Here is a 23,535-nt window from a genome sequence, read left to right on the forward strand (position 1 = left end):
ACGACTGCACTACCCAGGCGCCCCTACTTCTTGCCTGTTTAAATACTGGTGTATCACATGATTAAGAGTGACCAACTTTTCCACTTTCTGTACTCTTTTTCTCCGAGAATCTCATAAACTCTTCATTATGAGTCTCTGAAATGGATGGGGTAACCGGGACTTCACTCTTAAAGATCCAGATTTAGGGGCACCTGGCTGGCTCAGTCGGTAGAGCATGTGACCTTCTCCGGATTATGAGTTTAAGCCCCATGTTGGGCACAGAGTTTACTTAAAGATTGAAAAAAAAAAAAAAAAGAAAGAAAAAGCAAGCTCCAGATTGACATTTCTATTCATTGCACAGGATTAACTAGATGTGCTACCAACCCCTTTAAAGGTATCAAGCAAACCAAAGAAATTATGTGTAGCAAACTTCTTTGTCAGTATGGCTTAGTGATCAAAAACCAAGTTTTAGGATTAGATGTATCTGAATTTGAATCCAGTTTTGTCCCTTATTAACTGTGTAACCTTGATCAAATTAATGTCCAGTCTCCATTTTTTCATATGTAAAATGGGGTTTAAAATAGTACTTACAACTCATATCATTGTTGTATGTGCATGTTTTATATGTATAGCTTGGAACAACACCTGAGATATGCTAACAACTCAATAACTGTTAGCTATTATTATCAATAGCATCATCATCTTCCTAGTTCTCCAGATTTAACAGCTCAGTCATTTTTGAGGCATTTTGTCCTTTTTTCAAAAAAATAAATTCAATCAGGGTTTGTACATTTTCATTTTCCAATATGATTTTTATTTTTTATTCCTTCAGAGATTTATATTATTATTGCAGCCACCCAACCAGATTACTAGATTTCTTAATTCTTATAGGTTAAAGGCTCTTATTTTTTTCCTTTATATTAGCTAGTATAATGCCTTACACATAAAAGTTTTGCTATTACTAGACGAGTCAAGTAATCCTTACATTTATTGATTCATTCCTCCATTAGATTCCTTGAGTTCTTTGAGGGCAGAAAGTGTTGGTCCTCTTCGTGTATCTGCACCTGCCAAATTCCTTAGCAAATGTTTGTTCAATGAATAAATGTTGATTAGTCTCCCTATCTCAATCCCAATAAACCTATCCTCAATCCAGCTTCCACATATGCAAAACGTAGCTCATATACTCTTGAATCCAACCATTTATTCTGACCAAACTGGCCTGACCACAACATTATCAAGAGCAGTCTCACAGTATTAAATCAGGACTCTTGATTTTGTATCAAAAAATTCTGCTCAAATTAAGCAGAAAAGGGAATTTATTAACTTGCATAATATGAAAGTTCAAGGACAGCACTAACTCAAGGCCTGGCTATTGATCCAAAGGTTCAAACATGATCATCAGAACTTAGTTTCACTCTTTCCATCCTTTGGCTCTGCCTTCCATTTATTGGGAAGTTCCAGGCTCACACTGTATTCTCTCAGCAACTGCAGGATCCAAAGCATGCCTCTTTCTCAATAGCTCCAATAAAAAATACAGAATTAACAGTCATGTGTGCTGACTGGACATGTGCCCATCTCTGAACAATCACTGTGGCCAGAAGGATGGACTACATTGATTGGTGAGGCCTGCCTGTCATGTGCACACCCTTTTGTTGGCACAGGGCATCCAGAAAACTGAGAAGGGTGATTTCCCAGGAAAACTGGAGTATTGTTATCAAATGAAAGGGGAATGTGTAATGGACTGGCAAAATTAACTTATGTGCCATATACTCTAGGATTTTTTTTTGCATGTTGTCCACCACTGCCTACAATGGCTCTCCTTCTTATTTCTGCCTACCTAAATCCAAGCAATATCCTTTCTGCCCCAAAAAGTCTTCTGTAATTTCCTTCTAAGATTTTCCTTGTCCACTGGATCAATATTTCCCTTTTCCTAAATATCTACCTTTTTTAACAAGCAAGAGTGAAAACCTTAAGAAAATGTTCCTGATGAATTCTAATCATGTCAAATTATAAATGGTAATGGGTAATATATGCTGTTTCTTAGAATGTAAACTCTTGAAGGACAGCAGTTCTACCAGATACATTCGATACATTATGAGAGAACAGACTGCATGGCAACGTTGATATATATCTATATCTCTATATATTATACACATATATCAGATATATACATTATATATAGATAATATAAGTTCATATATTATCTATAATACAGATATTATAATATCTATCTATATTATAGATAGATAGATAGATAGATAGATAGATATAATATTCAAATAATTTTCCTGGCTTTAAATTTTAAAGAATCTAAACAAAACATTTTAGCTAACGTAAGTTGTGTCTGAATTCATCAAAGTACCTGACATTACAGGTACACTCTGGTTTTGGAGTTATCTCAAACTAGCTCAAATCCTGGCTAATACTGCCTCTCCTGGCCTTTAGCTACAGGTCTTCCAGCAAATTCTCTAACATCTCCAAATCCTGATTTCACTATCTGTAAATACATAAATATTAATATCTACCTGTACATAGGGAGGGGCTATGTGTTATAGCACAGGGAAAAGAGTTAGGTGGACCTGGGCTGAAATTCTACCACTAATACTAGTTATCTGACTTTCTCTGAGTGATTCTTCACCCGTAAATTCCCAGTGCCTCTTCACATGTAAAGGGGGGATAATAATGCTTAGTCCATTGGTTGTTTTGAGCATTTAACAAGGCAATGTATTTTAAAACACCTAACGATGAATAGCAAACAGTGTATACTCAATAAATGATGATATCCACATTAAATTATCTGTTTAAAATAATTCAGAGGGGCACCTGACTGGTTCAGTCAGAAGAGTGTGTGACTTTTGATCTCGAGGTCGTGAGTTTGAGGCCACACTGGGTGTAGAGATTATTTAAAAATAAAATATTTAAGGGGTGCCTGGGTGGCTCAGTCAGTTAAGCAACCAACTCTTGATTTCGGCTCAGGTCATGATCTCAGGGTTGTGAGATCCAGCCCGTCTGCTCCATGCTGGGTGTGGACCCTGCTTAAGATTCTCTCTCCCCCTCTCCCTCGCCAAAAATAAAACATAAAAAAATTAAAAATTTTTAAAAATAAAATAATTCAGAGCACAGTAAGGGAAAAATTCATTGAGATTACTTAATTTTCTTCATAAATAGCTTTGGGTTTTCTTTGTTAGTTAATAAAATATTTCTTAAAAGCAAAACATGTTAGTCCTAGAACTATTTAAAAGCGGGTGAGATAATGAACCAGATAAACGCCTGTAATCAACTTGCTCTTTAGCTTCAGGCTTAATGCAGTAATACTGAAATGACTCACACCAATATAAAATCACTATATTGCCCATCTCCTGAACAATCATATGCCATATAGCCATCTTCTGAACAGAAGCAGGAAATCTGGGGTATGACTGACAACTTTAGATGTTGTCTGTCAGAACATATGCAAAAGGCAAGTGGCTGTTCATATTTACCTTAGCAAGAAAGTTTAATTTTTAAAACATTCACTAAAAAATACAAACTATCTTCAGTACAACTGTTCCCAAAAAGAGATTAAACAATTAGACATTTAATTTCTTCCATTTTACACTAGAGTGAAAGTTTGTCTGGAAAGAAGTTTCTTGAAGTAGTTTAACAGTTCCGTTTATTTTTCTAACACAAGTGAATCATATGTAATACCCATCAGTCTTTAATGAGTACACATAGAAAATTATTAAATCAAAGATTTTAAAATAAAGTAAAATGGAATAAAGGTAAGACACAAAGTACTATACATTCTTTCATTGCAAAAAAACACTACATCAAAATCAAATACTTAACTACATCATACTATACAAACCTGTATAAGGGATTTTTCCCCTCCTTTGTGTTAAACATGAATAGACTCAGTTTTTAATCTACTCCCTAAGGAAGCTATATTTTAAACACAAGAAAAACATATTACGTTGAACGCCTCAGTCACCAGACATTGTTCTCTACAAACAACTAAGAAAACCAAATAATACCCAATTCCTTATTACCTTTCCTGTGTTCAAAAATATGTATAAAACAATGTAATGTCTATTTTTAAAAAGCATTAAATACAGATACAGTGGGCAATATATGTATCTTTTCTTCCTTCAACTTTTCTGGGAGCGCATGAGGAGAGAGAAAAGTAATGAGTCTGAAAGTTGGCTCTAGTTATTTTCACAAGTAACTCGCGTCAGTCAACTAGATAAAGGCAGAGAAAGAAAAGTTACAGCCTAGGGTTCACATTAAAAACAACTCTCGAAGAAACGTCAGTGCTCAGATCAATGCTTCCCGGCAACGCAGCGTGCAATGCTGCTCTGATCTATTACCAGAGCGCTACAATCTCAAATCTTAGCAGTCAATTTGGCATCCCAAATCTGAAAGGGCCTGCAGAAACCGGGGCGGGGTAAGGGTCTACCTCAGCAGCGGCAGAAGTTAATTTTCTAGGAGAGTAAAACACCACCCGTCTATCCCTACGGTCCTCTTCCCGGAGAGATGCTGTAGTCCGCCGCCTCGCCCCAGGCTCGGGGTCTGGCCCGTAGGCCCGGGGGGCTGGCCGGGTTGGGGCAGTCGGCTCCTCCCCGTTACCCGGGTCTCAACCAGGCGCTATAGGACCGGTTGCTGTAACTACCCTCGAGTCCTCCCACCGGCTGGAGCGGTCTCCCGCAGCGCCCCAGGCCCCTCGTCGGCAGGGATGCCCCATGCCCCACTCACCCGCCCGGGTGGTGTCCGTCAGGTCGTGGTTGGCCGCTCCCCGGGGAAACTCCCTCAGTTTCCGGCCGCTCAGGCTCAGCACCCCGGTCACTGCCGCCTCCTCCAGCGCTCGATCGAGGGAGCGGCTCCACGAACCCGGGCCAGGACCAGGGCCTGTCCCGGAGCTTGGGCCACAGTTAACACCGGAGAGGTTACCTCCCGATGCTACTGGGCCAGAGTACTCTGCAGCCGTGGCCACAGCAACCAAGCCTGCAGCCGCCATTTCCAGCCGACAACTCTCCAGCCCACGGCTCAGCGCATGCGCTGCCAGAACTGATGGGTGGGCGGGGAAAGGGGCAAACAGACCCCGGACGGTTCTCTTGATGGGCAGGGCTGCGGTGCCCCTCCACACAATTAGGCGCTTGCCTCCGCCCACATCGAGGTTTTCAAGGGAAATTAAAACGGAACTCACATATCTGGAGCAGCCCCCTCCTCTAGACTCCCAGTAGCATTTTTAACATGCCTCTACGAAAATATCTTTCAGACAACGCTCCTCCAAGAAACTTCTCTGCCTTCCTCTCTCAGTACTAGAGGATTAGATTAAGCATTAAATTAAGGCTTCTCAACACTGTTGCTACCAGAAACATAGCGGAAGGAGGGGACCCTGGGACACGACCTATAACACGTTTTCCCAACTGCTGTCATTCTATACACGGAGTGATCTAGATGGAGTCCTGGATTTATGAACAATCATTGTCAGCGGGAAAAATAAGTGCTAACCTGGCTCCCAAACTCATGATCCTCATTGAAAGGGTTACATGAATGTTTTGGGTCCTCCCTCCTTTTTATAAAATAGATCTTAACAAAGATAAAACAAACATTTAAAATAGTATTTAGCCTTCAGACAAGATTTTATTGTTGAACAAATCAGATGAACGGCATTAAAGTATAAAATTTTTGTCTGGAACCAAAATTGCGGAAAAGAAAATGATCTGACCATAATCTAAATGTGGGAATCAGAAATAGAATGGAAGAAATGATAAAAAGCAAAATCACTGTTACTGAAAAACTGGAAAATACCACTTCATTTTAAACCAGTTAGGCCTCATTTACACTGCAACCAGTCTCCAGCATATTTTTTCACACATTTAGGCCATTCCTGCTACATGATGTAAATTCCCCTACAATCAATCTAGTATTTGTGGGAAATAAAGAGGCTCCCAGGGCCCTTTTCCTAGGAGATTACAATAGAATAGTACAAATATACCAATTAGAGAATAAAACAACAAAAAAAGCTGAGTGGAGGTAGTGGGGTTAAGCTATCAGAATTCAGAGAAAGGAATCTATCATGGATGAATGGTTTTGAATAAAATCTGAAGGACTATGAAACAGGCAATAGTAGGAAAGTGATATTCCAGATTGGGAGGAATATCAGCATGAACACACCCAGGTATGATTTATAATGGTCCATGTGGAGAACATTTAAGGCCAAAGCCAAAAAGTTCATGAGCCAGCAAAAGAAAATAAGATTGGAGATCCTATCATTCAAAGCCCAACTCTTCAATGAAACTTTGATTAGCACTTACCCCAACTACTAGATGGAAGAGATTGTAAAAACATTTAATCTTAGTGACAAAGTTGATTAGCAACAGTTGCTCAGAGAGTTAGTTGTTCTATGAACTCTTAATACTACACTCTAGGTTCTGCAGCAGCAAGTTCCATGACTATCATGTCTATTATGAGCATGGGTCACTGCAATGGCAAGTGATGTGTCAGTTCAAAATACATGTATCCAATATATAAATTGGTTTTTGTTATTCTGATCTTTCTAAATTTGTTTTGTTCTTCTTAGAAAGATTTTAAGCTATTTAAGAGCAGGACCTCATTTTGTATTTTTTTAAGAAATATTTCAACCTCAAAAAAATATTTCAACTACAGTGACTAAAAGCATAATCATATACTCCATATTAATGCTACAATGCTAAAGTTACCAGATATCTTTATAAAATGTACCATTATGTCATCTGAATTTGATTACCTATTACCCTCTACATTTACACTAAATTCTTCTAACAAGTTCTCCATAAAATGTCCTCATTTTTTCTACCTACCTACACATGTATCTCATAATTACAACATGCCATGCTAATCCTGGTCTCTGAACTTCTGACCAAGTTTATAGATTGACGTTACTTTGTCTATTAAACTAGATTTTAAGGTCATTAATTCGTTAAACTCTCTAATTACCTTCCATACCCCAGAGCTGAGTATTTTAATAGGAGCTAAGGATGAATGGAAGCAGACACAGAAGACGATTATGTACTAACAGCAGAGGCTACGTACTACTATGAAAAAGAAAGCTTGGTTGGAGAGAAAAAAATATTTTTTTTGGAACACAGTAGATAAATCTATAGGTATTTGAAGTCCAAAAGAAAAGCCTGTGGAAAGGAGGAGAAATGAAGATGCTATATATACCATCAGAACAAGTCCTAGATTGAGAGAGGCTGGAAAAAAAGTAGATCAAGGTACTAATTTTTAAGACCTCTAAGGATTTCAGCTTTCATCTACAAAGGTAGAATATAAGTGAATTCTCATCCTACTCTGTCTTCCGCATAAAACAAGTAAGAAGATCATCTTGTGAGAATGAGATACAGGAAATGGAATCACTGTGAGGATTTCACCAGTGTCTGGTAATGAATAAGGGTGATGAGAGTTGCAAAAAGGCTATGAGCAAAAGCCTACAGAGGCCTATAACTTATTCTACAACTGCTCTGTGGTCTGGAAGCAGGAGCTGAAAAAAATAGGCAGTGAGGTTTATTGAATGTTAGGAATTGATACAGAGAACTTCCTGCTTCTCTGAAAGTTAACTCATTGAATGAATACCAGGGGCAATAGTTTCATCAAATCTCAAGAGTTTTCCAGTCTAGTATCTCACTGCCTCATGCAGAAATAGTCCTTTCTCACTTCTACTCACTAGAAATATGTTTTGGTCACTCCTTTAAGACTCCATTTTTATAAACTCAAAGCAGTGGGATTAAAATCTTGACCAGGGGCGCCTGGGTGGCTCAGTCATTAAGCGTCTGCCTTCAGCTCAGGGCGTGATCCCAGGGTCCTGGGATCAAGCCCCACATCAGGCTCCATGCTCTGCTGGGAGCCTGCTTCTTTCTCTCCCACTCTCCCCGCTTGTGTTCCCTCTCTCGCTGGCTGTCTGTCAAATAAATAAATAAAATCTTAAAAAAAAAAAAATCTTGACCAATCTCATGCTCTTCAAATGTAAAGCACAGAAACTGGCTTGTTGAATACATTCAATAAATGTTTGGTTCTTCCCTTTCTGGCTCCTTTAATAAACAGTGCTAATAACTGACTTTTAAAACTTTATACAAGAAAATTTAGACAATAGGATTTTCTTCTCATTAAAAGAAAGTGGAAATAGAAGTAGAAATCACACACACACACTAGGGAAATAATTTCCTATTCATCTTTAAACATCAGTAAACCTCATCTGAAATACAATTCAGAACAAGGAATTTCAGCTCCAGCATGTTATTACTTCCTTGTTTCATCAAGCTTTTTGGTAATAGATTTGATAGAAGTAACATAATGATGGGGAAAAGAGGTGTTAGAAGTCAACGATTTATAAGAAAATCCTTAAATCCCTATTAAATGGCCCACAATAGTGTAAAATTCCTGTTGTAAATGCTTGGGGTTTGTTCTATCACTTTTAAAAAGGGAATAACTTCAAATTGATCTATGTAAAAACCGTCTTTAAAAGGAAGATTAAATCACTTCTTTTTTAATATACAGTGACAATAGAACAACCATAATTCTGAAGAAAGTTCAAAAATCAGAAATGAAGAAATCATTTTCTGCCCTGATACTGCCTGTATTCAGAATGTATGGTATTCATTCTTTGTAGTGCAAAGTCAGCTATTTTTTTCTCTTACCTCCTTATGGTAGTAAATCTAGATCAGGACAAAAATTACCCTGACTCATTAAGAAACAAAACAAAGGAGCAAAAGGAAAAAAGAGACACAAACCAAGAAAGAGACTCTTAACTATAAAGAAAAACCTGATGGTTACCACAGGGGAGGTGGGTGGAGGGATGGGTGAAATAGGTGATGGTAATTAAGGAGGGCTCGTGTCATGATAAGTACTGATGACTAAAATAAAAAAAATTAAAATTAAAAATTATCTTATGAAACTGTGTATACTGTGTGAATTATAAAGCTGACAGCAAAATAGGATATACGTACCTATATTAACAAAAAACTATCACTGGGCAATGCAGCCTATAAGTTTCTTCATACTTAAAAGTATTTTATTATGTGTTTATAATTTAAATTGTGAAATGTATGCCTATTGGGAAAAAAAATACGTAATGTCTAATTAGGAACACTGGCCTTTTCTAAGACATCTACATAACTTTAATACCGAAGTAATAAAGTCTCAATAATTATGGTAGAGTAGATTTACTTACCACGCTACAAATGCTAAAGCCTGGCTATTACCATTTCTTAAATATCTGACTTTAGCCAAACATCATTCCACTACTTTCTGTGGGTATTCAAGTCACAGAAGCAGTTTATTATGAACTGAGAATTAAAACACCTGAGCTCAAAAAGTGACTCTGCTACATAGAAGTCTTGAAAAGTTGAGCCTCACTTAACTAAGATGTAAAGAAAGAAGTTGAAATGGATGATCCTGAAAGGTTCATCTAGCTTGAAATCCTGCGTTCTAAGTAAACTTGATTCATTATTTTAAACTCCTCCTGGCTTACTTCCTGGTTGGAGCTTATGAATGAAATGGTCAAAAAGCAGTTAGAATACGAGTCTAGATTGACTTACCAATTTAATTGGTAGGTAGTTTTTCAAACCCTAAAAATTATAAATGTAAACACTACAAAGTTCTTTGAACACAGAACAATCTAAAAACCACGAGTGATTCTTTATAGCTAAGAATAAATGTGAGACCTGTAACATTTTATTTGTTAAAAATGAACAGCTTCAGAATAGATCTAAATTTGTAACTTTTCCAAAAAACACCAAAAAGTACAGTGTAAAGCATCTCCTCATTAAATACAAACTTTCATTTTGTGATGCACTGCATCAATGTTTTGCATACACCTTGATGCAAAGGAAATTTTAAGTTGTATCCTGTTTAAAAAAAAAATTTAAGAACTGAAAAAGGATGACTACAACCACATTCCAAGAAAGGAAATTTTCCTCCAACAAAGCATATTCTTTTGTTTATATACAACATGTCAGCACTCAAGAATTTTAATTTAGTTACAACAAAGGCAAAATTTTATATTTAAAAAGAAAAATTAGAGATGCACAAAGAGCAAAAGTTTAATATACCAAAGACACTTTGTTGTTTGATGCAATTAATGTCAATATTTGGGACAATTTTTAAGGTTTTCAAGAAAAATGGCATTAATAATAGCTCTGTACAATATTTAAAATAAAAAAAAATGAAAGCATCTTTATACCATATTTTCACAAACTGTTCTAAAGACAGCAAATTTGTGCTCAGTTGTTTTTCCTTTGCTTTAAAATAAGCTACCAGTAATTCTAAACCAGTCTAAAATAAAATGGACTGTTAATGGATGAAATCTAAGCATTTGTACTTGCAAAAATGTTTTGCAATGAGTCCTTGGCCTAAGAAGACTAGAGTTTATTTTCAAATTGTGTGACTGGCTTCCAATAATCCCTTATCGGTAGACTTACTGGCAAGATACCAGATATTAAGGATCAGATTTAATTCTTTGGTATAAGCATGAAACTGTTATTGATACTTTTCCGTGGCTAGCATAAACCAAGTAACCCAAGGAGCATGAGAGAAAACAATGACGTCTAATATACAATGCAAGGCAGGCAAGAGTGATACCTTAATGTTTTGTTTTGTTTTACAGGGAAAATCAACACCAGTACACTCTAGGGAAACTAACACCTACTTAGAGGTTTTAACATTATAGCAAACCAAAAGGTTAAGCTTCAAAATGACTGAACTTGTAGCTGGAATATTTTGCTGCATTTGGCATTATACTGTAACTTAAACAACCATCTGAGGACTTTCTGCACTAGCTTGGCACAACAGATTAATTCCTCCCACTCCTCCAGTGTGGGGGGGAAAAAAAACCCTCTCACCATAAATGCCTGAACTTTATACAAGAAAGGTATAAAATAAGATTACAATGTAACTCTACTACCATTTTGGATTTTTTTTCTTTGTGACATATACAAGTATGTTTTTGATTTTGAAGCTGTATACAGTTTAATTAGCAAGCTTAAAAAGCTTATAAAATTTAACTTTTTGAATAAGTAGTCTAGGACTTTATGGCTATTGATTTTACCATCAAAATATCTAAGGGACTCAATCCATTTTGATAATTATAATTCTTCTAAATATCATTTGAAGAATTCTTCATGGACACTAGATTCAAGACTACATTAAATTCAAACAGTATATGGATGTCCTGGGTTTTGAAATTTTTCACCTCAGTTACCTGTCTTCAATCTGCTACTTCCTCTCCTGCTTTCTTCATTTTCTAAACACAATTGTCAGGTTTTTCCATTGGACTTTCTCTTCCAAGATAATTTTGTAAACACACATTTATTTACATCCTTTAAACATCAACATTTTAAACAAAGACTAATGCTCAGAGTCACATTTCTTGTTAAAAGTTCAGTATTAAAGACTTACAACTCTGGAGGATTAAACTAATGTCATCTGAAAAGTAACCCAAATTCCAGATATTCCAAAAAATCTTAGAACTCAAAACTGGAATTCAAGTGATTTTTTTTTTAATATCTCTAATGAAGAAAAGTCAACTACACATCAACACTACTAAAGGATAGGTGACAGCAACAAAGGGACCTACTCATATCTCTGAAGACCAAGATTTACCATGGCAAAGTGTAAAAAACGGACAAAAGTGATGAGATCCTAAATAGCACTATCATAAAAATAATCAATTTCTATCTTTCTGTCTTCTTTCTGCTTCATGAGGAACCAAAGTCGTCAAATAGAGAATTGTTCTGTCTGGGCCAACCATGAAATCTTAAGAACAGATAGGTATATTCCCTGTTATTCTTCCAGGGCGTTATTTATACATGTTTAAAAAAAAAAACTTCAAAAATAAAAATAAGAGTTATTTAGCCTTGTGAATATTTTGAAATAAAGTTTCTTGAATTTGTGTGATGAACTCTTCAAGCAATTCAACTTTTAAAACAGAGTCATCACTCAAAAGTCCCTTTGACACAGATCTATCCCACTGTTACAAAACGGCTTCCTCCTTTGTTGAACGTGAGAGTGGCTCTTTGTTCCTTCAGGATCCCAAATCGCTCATTCAAAGTCATCCCTGTCTAGAGAAAACAAAACAAAAGAAAAAAATTAACGACTTGACTGTTAGCCATATTTGCTTAAGAACAATAATGTGATCATAATGGTAATTCAAAGCAACAACATTTCCTAAATATTTATGCATATGAACTCATTTAACTTTAACAAAAACCATACGAAATAGGGGACTTTAGTGAAGTTTACAGAAGTTAGTTAACTTGCCTACTTGCAGCTCCAGAATTTCAACCTGGTGGTCTCACAATCTCTATCTCCTAACCACTATAAATGCCTATGTTATATACTATATAAAACACATTACTATAATGCCCACAAGTCATACATCCAAGAGTTTCTCTACCTGAATTATTTTTACACTCTACAAACACTGCCACAAATTCTAGTGCTGTCTCTGATAAACATAAGACATATTTACAGTTGTGAATATTTGGAACATATTTACTTTTTTAAAAAGATTTTATTTATTTGTGGGCGGGGGGAGAGAGAGAGAGAGAGAGAGAGAGAGAGAGGGAGAGAGAGAAGGAGAGAGAGCGAGCGCACGTGCCCACACAAGCAGGGGGAGCATCAGGCAGAGGGAGAAGCAGGCTCCCTGCTGAGCAAGGAGCCCAATGTGGGACTGATCCCAGAACCTTAGGATCATGACCTGAGCCGAAGGCAGATGCTTAACCGACTAAGCCACTCAGGAATTCCGGGAACATGTTTTCTTGAATTTCTATGAGTTCTTGGATTTCTCTGAGTTCCTCACAGAAATTCAAATCAAATTCAAATCAACATCTGGTTTTCGACTGACAACAGAAAGCACACCCAAATTATATGTCCCCATTTCTGAAAGAAACCATGACAAAATAAAATAAAAAGAAGTAAAACAAACTTGGTCAAACTTATGTCCATACTTCATACTTTCAATTCCACACATTCTTATATCAATGGATACCAAAAAAAGCATCTGACAAAATCCAACATCCATTCATGATAAAAATTCTCAACTATGAATAAAGGGAACTCCCTCAACCTGATAAAGAGAATCTACTAAAAACCTACTGCTAACAACATACTCAATGGTGAAATATTTAATGCTTTCTCCTCACGTCTGGGAACAAGGCAAGCACACCATGCTCTCACCACTTCTATTCAACAATGTACTGAGGGTTCTAGCCATCACAACAAAGAAGAAAAAGAAAAGGTTTAAAGATTGGAAAGGAATTTGGAGGATGACATTGTTTACAAAGAAAATCCTAGGAATCTACAAAATTACTAAAGTAGTTAAGTGAATTTTAGCAAGATCACAAGACACAAAGTTGATATAATATAAAAACTGTCAAAACCACAGTGACATATACCACTTCACAAGCACTTGGTATAATCAAATGACAGATAATAACAAGTGTAGATGAGGATGTGGAGAAATTTAGAACTCTCATACATCCTGGAAGGAATGTAAACAGTGCAGCCACCTTGGAAAACAAGTCTGGCAGTTCATAGATGATATGACCTAGCAATTCCACTTGTAGGTTTTTATCCAGGGGAAATGGAAACACATACTCACACAAAAGACATGTACGTGAATGTGCAGATGAGCATTATTCACAACAGCCACAGAATGGAAACAGCCCAAATGTCTATCAACTGATGAATGAATAAATAGGTATATCCATATGATGGAACATTATTCAGCAATAAAAAGATCATACACTATGGATTAAACTTGAAAATACTATGCTAAGTAAAAGAAGCCAGCCACAAAAGATCACATATTGTATGAGTCCATTCATATGAAATGTCCAAAATAGGCTTATCTACAGAAACAGAAAGTAGGGATGCCTGGGTGGCTCAGTCAGTTGACTGTCTGCCTTCGACTCAGGTCATGATCCCAGGGTTCCAGGCTCGAGTCCCGCATCAGGCTCCTTGCTCAGCAGGGAGCCTGCTTCTCCCTTTGCCCCTCACCCCACTTGTGCTCTCTCTCTGACAAATAAATAATAAAAATAAAATAAAATCTTAAAAAAAAAAAACAAAAAAACAGAAAGTAGATCAATCAGTGGCTTCCCAGGGTTGAGGAGACTTACGACACCCTATTTAATTCATTACACATTTTTTTAAATTAATTAAAATATTCTCAATGAATGGCCCACAGAAATACTAAAAAAAAAAAAATTTACCTGTTTTCCAACACTATTTATGTCAAATTGTAGGGGGACACCTTTAGGAACTTTCTTTACATCAGACTGCTCCCGTTTTGTCAAGAATGAGGGTACAGCAGTACGAGTTAACCGTGGCTTTTGCGTTCTATTAGAAAAAAAATTAAAATGAAATCAGACAAGCTTAATAATCAAAAGAAAAATAAATCATTTGGTACGTAAGATATCTTGACTTGTCACATGTTCCAACGTATAGGGCTATTTTGTGTTCTCAAAAGAAGTACAACAGTCCCCCCTTTATACATTCCTGGACTGCTCCCCAGCCCGTAAGTAGATACCTGAAACTGCAGACGGTACTGAACCCCTACACATACTGTATGTTTTTTCCTATACATACATAGCTATGATGAAGTTTAGTTTATAAATTAGGAATGGTGTGAAATTAACGATAACTAATAGTAAAACAGAAAAACTGTGGCAATATATTATAATAAAAGTTATGTGAATTTGGTCTCTCTTCCTTCCTCTCTCAAAATATGTTATTTTACTCACCATGTGAGATGATAAAATGCCTACATAATGAGATGAAGTGAGGTGAATGAGGTAGGAATTGTGCTGCAGTTGTTAGGCTACTACTGACCTTCTGACAAAACATCAGAAGGAGGACCATCTGTTTCCAGAGCACGGTTGACTGGGTAACTGAAACCATGAAAAGTGAAATCACAGACAAGGGGGTACTACTGTATCTGGTTCTTGACTAATCTAGAGACTAAAATTTATAATCACTCACAGAATACCTCTTTAAGTAGAACTATAAACTTTTCAACAATTTGGAATGATTGGAGACTCATCCTCTTGTTTTCTTCATTTATTAAAATGGCTGAAGAGATCAAACACTACACAAACCTAGAGAGTTTATAATGCAATAAACATAATGGAACGGTTAACTAAATTAAAGTCATCCAGATAAAAGAACACACGAGGAAGCCGTTAAAAAGGCAGATCTGTAGGTATTGAAAAGTAAAGATGTCCAAAATACACTCGGGGGGTGGAGGAGAAAAGAGCAAGTACATATATAGCATTCCCTCATTTATCACTACACGTTAAAAAAAAAGTATATAGTACTTTGCATATATGCACCTTTTTTTTTTTTTTAAATAAAAACATGGAACTGTTAAAAGTGGCTACTTTGGGACTACAGAACCAGGAATCAAGAGAGCTTTCACTTTAACTTTTTAATATACTATTTCCACCTTGCCCTACAAGTATTACTTTTATCTTTGTCTCAGTTTATCTTAACTTGGACATCACGAGTAGAAGTTCAATGCTTTTCTATTATCTATCACACGGAGAGGTTATAATTTCTCCAGAATAAAAAAAGGACTTACACTGGGCACTGCACTGCTCCAGGATTGTCAATAGAGACAGTCAAAATTCCTCCATTTGTGGTAGAAGTCCGCCATCTAGTTTCAAAAAACCAAAAACTTCATTAAAGTGAAAGTTTATAAAACCTCTAGTGTATTCCACATAAAAACATACATTTTAAAGTAGCCATCACTTTTTCTTATAAAAAATACTAAGCCCCACGATAATATAATTAATCAGCATCTTGGATATAGGAACTAGACACTTCAATTTATTAAGTATTTTTCAGTGTAACAAATATACGTACATTAAATTATACAGAAAGGCTTCTAATGAAAAGTAACAGTTCCCAGTTTTCTCTCCCAGTTTCTGCTCCCCAGAGGCAGAACTTTCCTGCTCCCCAATGGCAGCAATTTTAAACTTTCCTGTTTTTACTGCTTTCTAGTTACCTCCAGTTCACTATACAAGATGTTCATGTAATAATATTTTGCAATGATAAAGTTTTAGCTCATCACACTATACTCTAGTTTTCCTACCTACCTCTGAACATTTTGATATCTATATATCACTATTTTACTTCCACTATAACTTCAAATATACTTAAATCTCTTTCAGTCTCTTAATCTCTTCCTTTCAATCTCTCTCAACACCATCCCCTTCCCACTTTGTATGAAAGGACAGTAGTACCTCTATTCCTTCCTTTCACCTCTTCTCCCACTTTGCACCTCCCATTTTTTTAATCAGCTCTACTTTTATATTCAAGTTACTCAAAATCTGACATTTTCACCATACTGTTAACCAAATTAAGTATTATGTGTTTTATCCCCCTGTAGGTTGATACTCAAAAGTTCAAGACAAACAGTTATTTATATTATTACAATTATATAAACATTGTTCATTGCAGAAGCAAACAGCTTATGATTATTTCTTTCCTTATGGTTTCTAATGTCATGACTCCCATGCAAAAGAGTATTGTCAACATCAAGTTCAAATAGTGTCTTTTCTTTCACTCTGCTCAATTATAGCTGGCATCACATCTGGACCAACACCATGTTTTACATATTTTGTTTTCCAAAAAGTAGTCCTGGTTTTAAATAATTTAATCTCAAAACCTGATCTTTTCAATGGAATTAGAATGTTACAACTCACATGTTGGAAGCACAATTCTAATAGACAAAAGATATATTTTTTAAAAACTTTTATGGGGTTGGGGGAAAAAAAGAATATGTGAAGAGAAAAAACATCCTATTGTAAAATTAAAGGTTTATAAGTTTTCTAAAAGCTCTATTGGATTTTCTTCTATTTATTCCCTGAATAGGTTCACTTATATACAAGCAGTTACAGAAAATAAAGATCTGTTTCATTAAAATGGAATAGGCCATTAATTTTTTTTTAAATAGACGTATTTGTTGCTAAAATTCATAACATGGATGTGAAAATGCAAAAGGCTTTCGGGGAAAAAAAACAAAAAACAAAATGGATTTATCTATTTTAGGCTCAAGGGTTAATATACTTTGGGTCTCATTTAATTCCTTCTGGACAAGAGCACATAATAATCTGGGTTGCTAGTATTCTGGGATTTTGAAATGACATCTTGAAAAACAAATTGAAACTTACTGACGAGTTCTCTTTGCTACTACATCGTCTACCAATTGTTCTGTGTTCAACTGGGCCTGAACCTGAAGGGAAAAAAAAAAAAGCAGTAGATCCCATAGAAAGCAGAGGATTTGAATCCAAGAAGCGATCCTGCTCTGTAACTTTATAACCCAGTGTGGTGTGTGTATGAATGCAAGAGAGGCATGTATCTATTCTGGCATTCTTCTTTGTTGGGGTTCCTATCTCAGAACAAGTGGTAAAACAAATTTATTCCTAAGTAGCATGTTAAACTCATAAGATGTTGCTACTAATGACAACAAGAGAGAACAGAAAAAATAAACAACAAAAAGAACTAATCTAATGTCACGGTCTCCATATCCCAAACCCAACCCCTACCTCAACCATGGGCCATGCCTATGATTGAGGATTACTACTAAAGATAGATGTTCAAGATCCTTTGAGTAAAAGGAAACCACCAACAAACAAGGGTTTTTTTATACCTTTAGGCCTCTTCTGAAAAGAAAAGTTGCCTGACGAGTATCTTTCTGATGACTTAATTTATTTCCACTCCTGGTAAAATTAGCTGGAATGTTATTTCTGCAACAAAAATACATACACCGTGAATAGTCTCAGCCATTTAACAACTTCCAAACATCCAGGAAAAAATAACTGAAAATAGTTAAATTCATAGGCTGGACATTTGAGGTACACTAAACGTAAAGATTCTGAATTATTTTCTTATTTACACAAAGCCATTGAGATTCAATTTATAAATATTTTTCTGTGGCACACTACATAACAACCTAGTTAATTCTGTATATTACAACACAGAAAATCTCTTCTGAAGACGTTAAAAATAACATTTTTAATGCTATTTCCTAAATTTGTTGAAAAACATGTATGTACAGATTTATTTACAGGATTAGTAAAAAGAAAATCACACCTAGGCACATCACAAACTGCTGAAGCCCCAAAACTAAAGAGAAAATCTTGAAAAATAATATCTTCAGTTTTCTCTTCCATTCTCACTCAGAAACCTTTATATATTAATATAAATCACATAGAAACTTACAATCTTCAACTGTTTGTTCTTTCACACAGAGCAATGTACTCTCGATTATGTTTGACTTGACTTTCACCAATTCCCTTCTAAGTTCTATATGAAGTCAGTAAAATATGAGAAAACAAATTTTTCATATTTATCTAGGTATTTATTTTTTATAAACAAACACGTAACAGATTGCCTAATCTTACCTCTAATCTTAGAGAGACTCAAATTTTCCTAGCTAGCCCAATTAACATGGGTCATTAATGTCTCATGTAATGGATAAGTTCTTATTTGAGAAGTTTCTATTTTCCAAAAGGTACTACACCAACTGATTCCCAAAAGAAAAAGAGATGATAGTTAAGTAAAACTGCAATTCCAGCCATTCCACTTATACAAAAAACTTCATTTCAGAGTTTTTGTTTTTGAATTATCTTCTATAAGAGATGAATATATGGTATTTGAAACCAATACAGACACTTAGCAGTTTATCAATGTCCTTTCCGCCCATTTTATCCTTACAGAGAACAGAATGCCATAACAATAGGTGATAATTTTTAAGTTTCTGTTTGCTTTCAATTTAACATTAAAATAATCTCAGCTATGGAGCACCTGGGTGGCTCAATAGAGCCTGTAATCTTGATCTTGAGGTTGTGATTGACAGCCCCACGTTACACACAGAGATTACTTAAAAAAAAATTCAGCTTAGGAAGCATTCATGCAGAATTCTTTATAGTTTGTTTTTTCTACAAATATACTGTTCTATTAAGAGTAATTGAGACTGAATAACAATTTTAGCTTTCAGAATTCCCAATTTTGAATAATTCCTGCAGAGGTGTTTTTACCTAAACAATCACCTTTTGTAATTTTATTCTATATGTAAACAGAGATAATGAAGTACAGTGATGCTTTTTAAAAAAGTTTACAATTTGTTAAATTCATCAGTAATACTGGGTCTAAGAAATAAGAAAGCAATTACTAAATGCTTCCATGTTGGATGTTCAGATAGACATCCCCAATATCTGTCTTGGAAATGACCACTACAGGGGCGCCTGGGTGGCTCAGTTGTTAAGCGTCCGCCTTTGGCTCAGGGCGTGATCCCAGCGTTCTGGGATCAAGCCCCACATCAGGCTCCTCCGCTGGGAGCCTGCTTCTTCCTCTCCCACTCCCCCTGCTTGTGTTCCCTCTCTCGCCGGCTGTCTCTCTCTCTGTCAAATAAATAAATAAAATCTTGGAAAAAAAAAAAAAAACCTACTTAAAAAAAAAAAGAAAATGACCACTACAAATACATTCATTTGATCACTTAGTGCAAGGAGTGTATCTTTCTTTATTCAGGATAACACAGTATTATCATATTTGAGTACTTACTTTCTATTTAACTGGTTAGGTCTCTTGAGAACTGCAACTGCTTTTCTCTGTACTTCATTTTGTCTCAGAAGGTTGGCCTTCCTTTTTAATGCTGGAAAATATCGTTCTATATTCTTTCAGAAGGCAAAAAACTATGTTAATCAGATTGCTTTTTGCTATATACGCCACTACAATAAACATTTCTGAAAGCAGAATGGACAGAGACTGCTTAGATTTGCATGCTGGAGAAGCTAAAATCACTCAACTACCTCCAATCTAAGTGACTGAAAAGACAGAAACCACACCATACTTAAAATACTTCCAGCAAAAGGAGAATTCAAATAGAAAGAAAAATGAATTTTTTCTATTTTGGATATGTTCAGTTTGAGGTACTCTGGGGGATGCACAGGTTATGGGGAAACATGGTCCTGGAGCTCAAGAGAAGAATCAGGAATCCAGAAATGTAAATTAGGGGATCACTTATATAACCATGATTTTTGATTATCAAGTGAAGGAATAAGAGGGCCAAGCTCCAAAACAAATGTGTGAGAAAAAGAGGAGGTAATGACAGCAAAGAAGTCTGAGTAGAGAGCTACGGAGGAAAAAAGGAATCAAGAAAATAAGCGTATGAAATATCCACTTTTTCTCGCTCACATATATAAATTCAATCCAGCATTAAAGCCTAATTCAGATTTCTGTATTTTCAATGAAGCTTTTTCAAATGTTCTTGGCAATATAAATCATATCTTAAACTTAATCCAGATTACTTTATGTTTTTTAAGCATATGAGAAGTATTTCATAAACATCAACGGACTAAAAAACACAAAACTGTAAGTCTTCATTTTCATGAACATTTGGAAAAGAAGTAAATGTAAAAACAGGGATAAAGAATATCAACAGTATAAGGGAAATGCTATGAAATTAGACTAATAACCCATTCCAAGCTTTGTATTCTGCCTTTAATAATAACACCAAGTATCATTTTATGGGTAAATGTAAGTTCCCTCTATGCTGCTGTCACATGTTTTTTTCCTTCAAAATACTTTGCCATATTATAACCATACAATTATTTGTATGATAATTTATTTACTGTTTATCTCAGTTCTCCACAAGGGATTTTCTATTGAGTTACTGCAGAATTCCTTACATCTAGCACATAGTCAGTATTCAATTACATTAGTTAAATGATACATAGCCTAGGATAATAACAATCCAATAATACATGCTGAATGTATTCCATGGATCTAAGGTTTGTATATATGTATAAATGTTTTTAAAAGTGTAAAGGTAAGTTTTTCTTTCACAATAATTTTGATATAAAAATTATTTTTGAGTGGAAAAACTTGAAGGTATTTATGTTAATTTTACTAAGACATTATTTATACACAATAAAATTTTAGGTTTACAATTTGATGAATTTGAGTAATTACATATAATCATGCAACCAGATCATAATCAAGATATAGAACAGTGCCCTCACCCTAAAACATTTCCTTGTGCCCCTGTGCAGTCAATTCCTTTCCCTGACCTGACTCCCACCCGAGGCAATGCCTGATCTGTCACTACAGTTTAGCATTTTCTACAATTTCAAATAAATGGAATCACACAGAACATACAGTACTGTGTTTCCCTTTTGCTTAGCATGATGTGTTGAGGTGTATCCATGCTGTCATATGTATTAATTTATTCCTTTTTTATTGCTGAACAGAACTCCATAGTATGGAGACATTTATTTTTATTGTTAAAATCAGACAAGTGATTAACACTACCATTAGTGGAAAATAACTGCTATATATATACAACAGCAACACAACTTTTTAAGTTCACAGAAGTATTAAGTGGTTTACCATTATCAAAGTCAAGTTAAAAGTTCTATCGAACAGGGGCACCTGGGTGGCTCTGTTGGTTAAGTGTCTGCCTTCAGCTCAGGTCATGATCCCAGGGTCCTGGGATCAAGCCCCATGTCGGGCTCCTTGCTCAGCAGGGAGTCTGTTTCTCCCTCTCCCTCTGCCCTTCCTCCATGCTTATGTTTTCTCTCTCTCTCTCTCAAATAAATAAAATATTTTTAAAAATTTAAAAAAAATTTTTTAAATTTCTATGGAACCTAACATACTCTCAAGCTTTGGGAAATTCTGAATCTGAAAGAAAAAAGTTCTAGAATGATATTGACGTTATTATATGTTACTGGAAGAATCCCTAAAGAGCCTCAACACAACTTTTACCTGCCAGGTACTTTAAACTGACTCTAAACAACAAAAACAAACAAACAAACAAAAAAGCCCCAAAAACCCAAAATTCATTCCTGAAGACAACCATTTCCCGGTTAGCACAGCCACCTGCTCTCAGTAAACGCTAGTTATGTAAATGAGTATGCTATCTTTCCCACCCCGTCATTCACTTCACGGGTAAGAAAATGTACACTTTTACCCAAATAAAATCTCACTAATTCACATAAACTATGGAAAGTGAGACATAAAGAAACAACATCTAATTATGGTCAGAACATTTTTTTAAAGATGTAAAATTCCTAAGTATATATAACAATTCAAGGCCAATTAAGTTATTTAGGTAACTTGCTTAATCAATAGAAAAATATAATATGAGTTATTTATATGTAACTAGGTTTCTAATTTGCTGGAAAATAATCTGCTTCACAAATACTATATTTGTCCTACTCAGAATATTAATCTGTATTCAGGTTGAGGAAAGGGTTTTAAGAAATAGCACTTTTCAAACCTTACCTTTGCCAAAATCATTCCACTTTGAATAAATGGATCTTACTATTCAGTACATTCATAGCATTCTATAATTGACATTCTCAATTTTCATTATTTTCAAACAAATCAAAAGACCACCACATGTGGTAGTTTAATATTTTTACTGGGTCAAGTAATTAGATAGCAGTTAAACCCAACCTCCCTTCCAGTATCCATATCTCATTAATGTTTTCCTGTTTTCCAATTTTTAACAAAGAATAAGTTCTGTGATAAAGTTTAAGAAGCAAAAACAACTACTGGTGGTAAAAGTTACAGAATCTAAGACGGTGTGGCTCTTACCCAGAATATACGCATATTCATAATTTAAAGAATGAAGTCCTGAATTTTTTTTTACAAGTATGTATTACTTGAATAATCAGAGAAACCAAAAAAATTAAAAAATAGAATAATAGAACATGGAATTCCTTGGTGGCTCGGACTTACTAAATTTAAGAATCAGAAGAAAAACCACCTGTGAAACTATTTAAAGGAAAGCATCAGCCAATTCAAAAATTAGTCATTGAGAAGTAAATAAAACTTCAGTTAAACTTTGAAAAGTCATTAACTTATAATGGGTAAATAACTGTAGTCTAATTAAAAATTGATACCTACCCGAGAGAAATAAAAACCTATACCTAGACTTACTTACGTTCACAGCAACATTATTCATAATACCAAATTGGAAATAACTGAAATGTCCAGCAACTGGTGAATGAATAAACAAAATATGGTATACCCATATAATGGAATATTATTCAGTAATAAAAAAAGAAAAACACCATAACTAAATGCCAGACCACATATTATCATATGATTCTATTTATATGAAATGTGCAGAAAAGGCAAATTTACAGAAAATCTACAGAAAGTACATTAGTGGTTGCCTGAGGTAGATGATGAGGTATAACTTTGAATGGACATGAGATTTCTTTTTAGATTGATAGAACTGTTTTAAGATTAGATTGTTGTGATAATTGTACAACTCTGTAAATTTTCTAAAATTCACTGAATTGTACACTTAAAAAGATGAATTTTATAGTATAAAATTACACATCAATAACCTGTTAAAAACTGTACATACACAAACACACAAAGGCAAAGGAAATCAGAAACCTATAAAAAAATTTTACATAAATTTTATATAAGAATGTGGAAATTTAGGTATTCTTCATGCATGACAATTTTTATTTATTTTTTACATAAGCTCCAAGGCACTACATTAAAAAAAATCAAAATATTCAA

General features: G+C 35.1%; 2 protein-coding genes across 6 annotated transcripts in view; both read right to left on the reverse strand.

Annotated features, from left to right (window-relative positions):
• The window catches only part of LRCH3 (leucine rich repeats and calponin homology domain containing 3), a 123,498-nt gene extending 115,689 nt beyond the window's left edge, over positions 1 to 7,809 (reverse strand). For all 5 annotated transcript variants that reach the window (XM_040621362.1, XM_040621360.1, XM_040621359.1 and 2 more), the window contains exon 1: positions 4,711 to 7,809. In XM_040621362.1, coding sequence (XP_040477296.1) covers positions 4,711 to 4,972 — 262 coding nt within the window. In that variant the 5' untranslated portion in view covers positions 4,973 to 7,809. The remainder of the gene's footprint in view (positions 1 to 4,710) is intronic.
• A 1,838-nt stretch (positions 7,810 to 9,647) lies between these two features.
• FYTTD1 (forty-two-three domain containing 1) overlaps positions 9,648 to 23,535 on the reverse strand; it is a 28,950-nt gene continuing 15,062 nt past the window's right edge. Inside the window, exons 4-9 of the mRNA XM_008708402.2 lie at positions 19,558 to 19,670; positions 17,645 to 17,741; positions 17,166 to 17,227; positions 15,572 to 15,646; positions 14,205 to 14,331; positions 9,648 to 12,053 (exon numbers count right to left, since the gene is read on the reverse strand). Coding sequence (XP_008706624.2) covers positions 11,955 to 12,053; positions 14,205 to 14,331; positions 15,572 to 15,646; positions 17,166 to 17,227; positions 17,645 to 17,741; positions 19,558 to 19,670 — 573 coding nt within the window. The 3' untranslated portion in view covers positions 9,648 to 11,954. The remainder of the gene's footprint in view (positions 12,054 to 14,204; positions 14,332 to 15,571; positions 15,647 to 17,165; positions 17,228 to 17,644; positions 17,742 to 19,557; positions 19,671 to 23,535) is intronic.

The sequence above is a fragment of the Ursus maritimus genome, unplaced genomic scaffold (genome assembly GCF_017311325.1).
Source record: "Ursus maritimus isolate PB19 unplaced genomic scaffold, ASM1731132v1 scaffold_4, whole genome shotgun sequence".
In the NCBI taxonomy this organism is placed as follows: domain Eukaryota; kingdom Metazoa; phylum Chordata; class Mammalia; order Carnivora; family Ursidae; genus Ursus; species Ursus maritimus.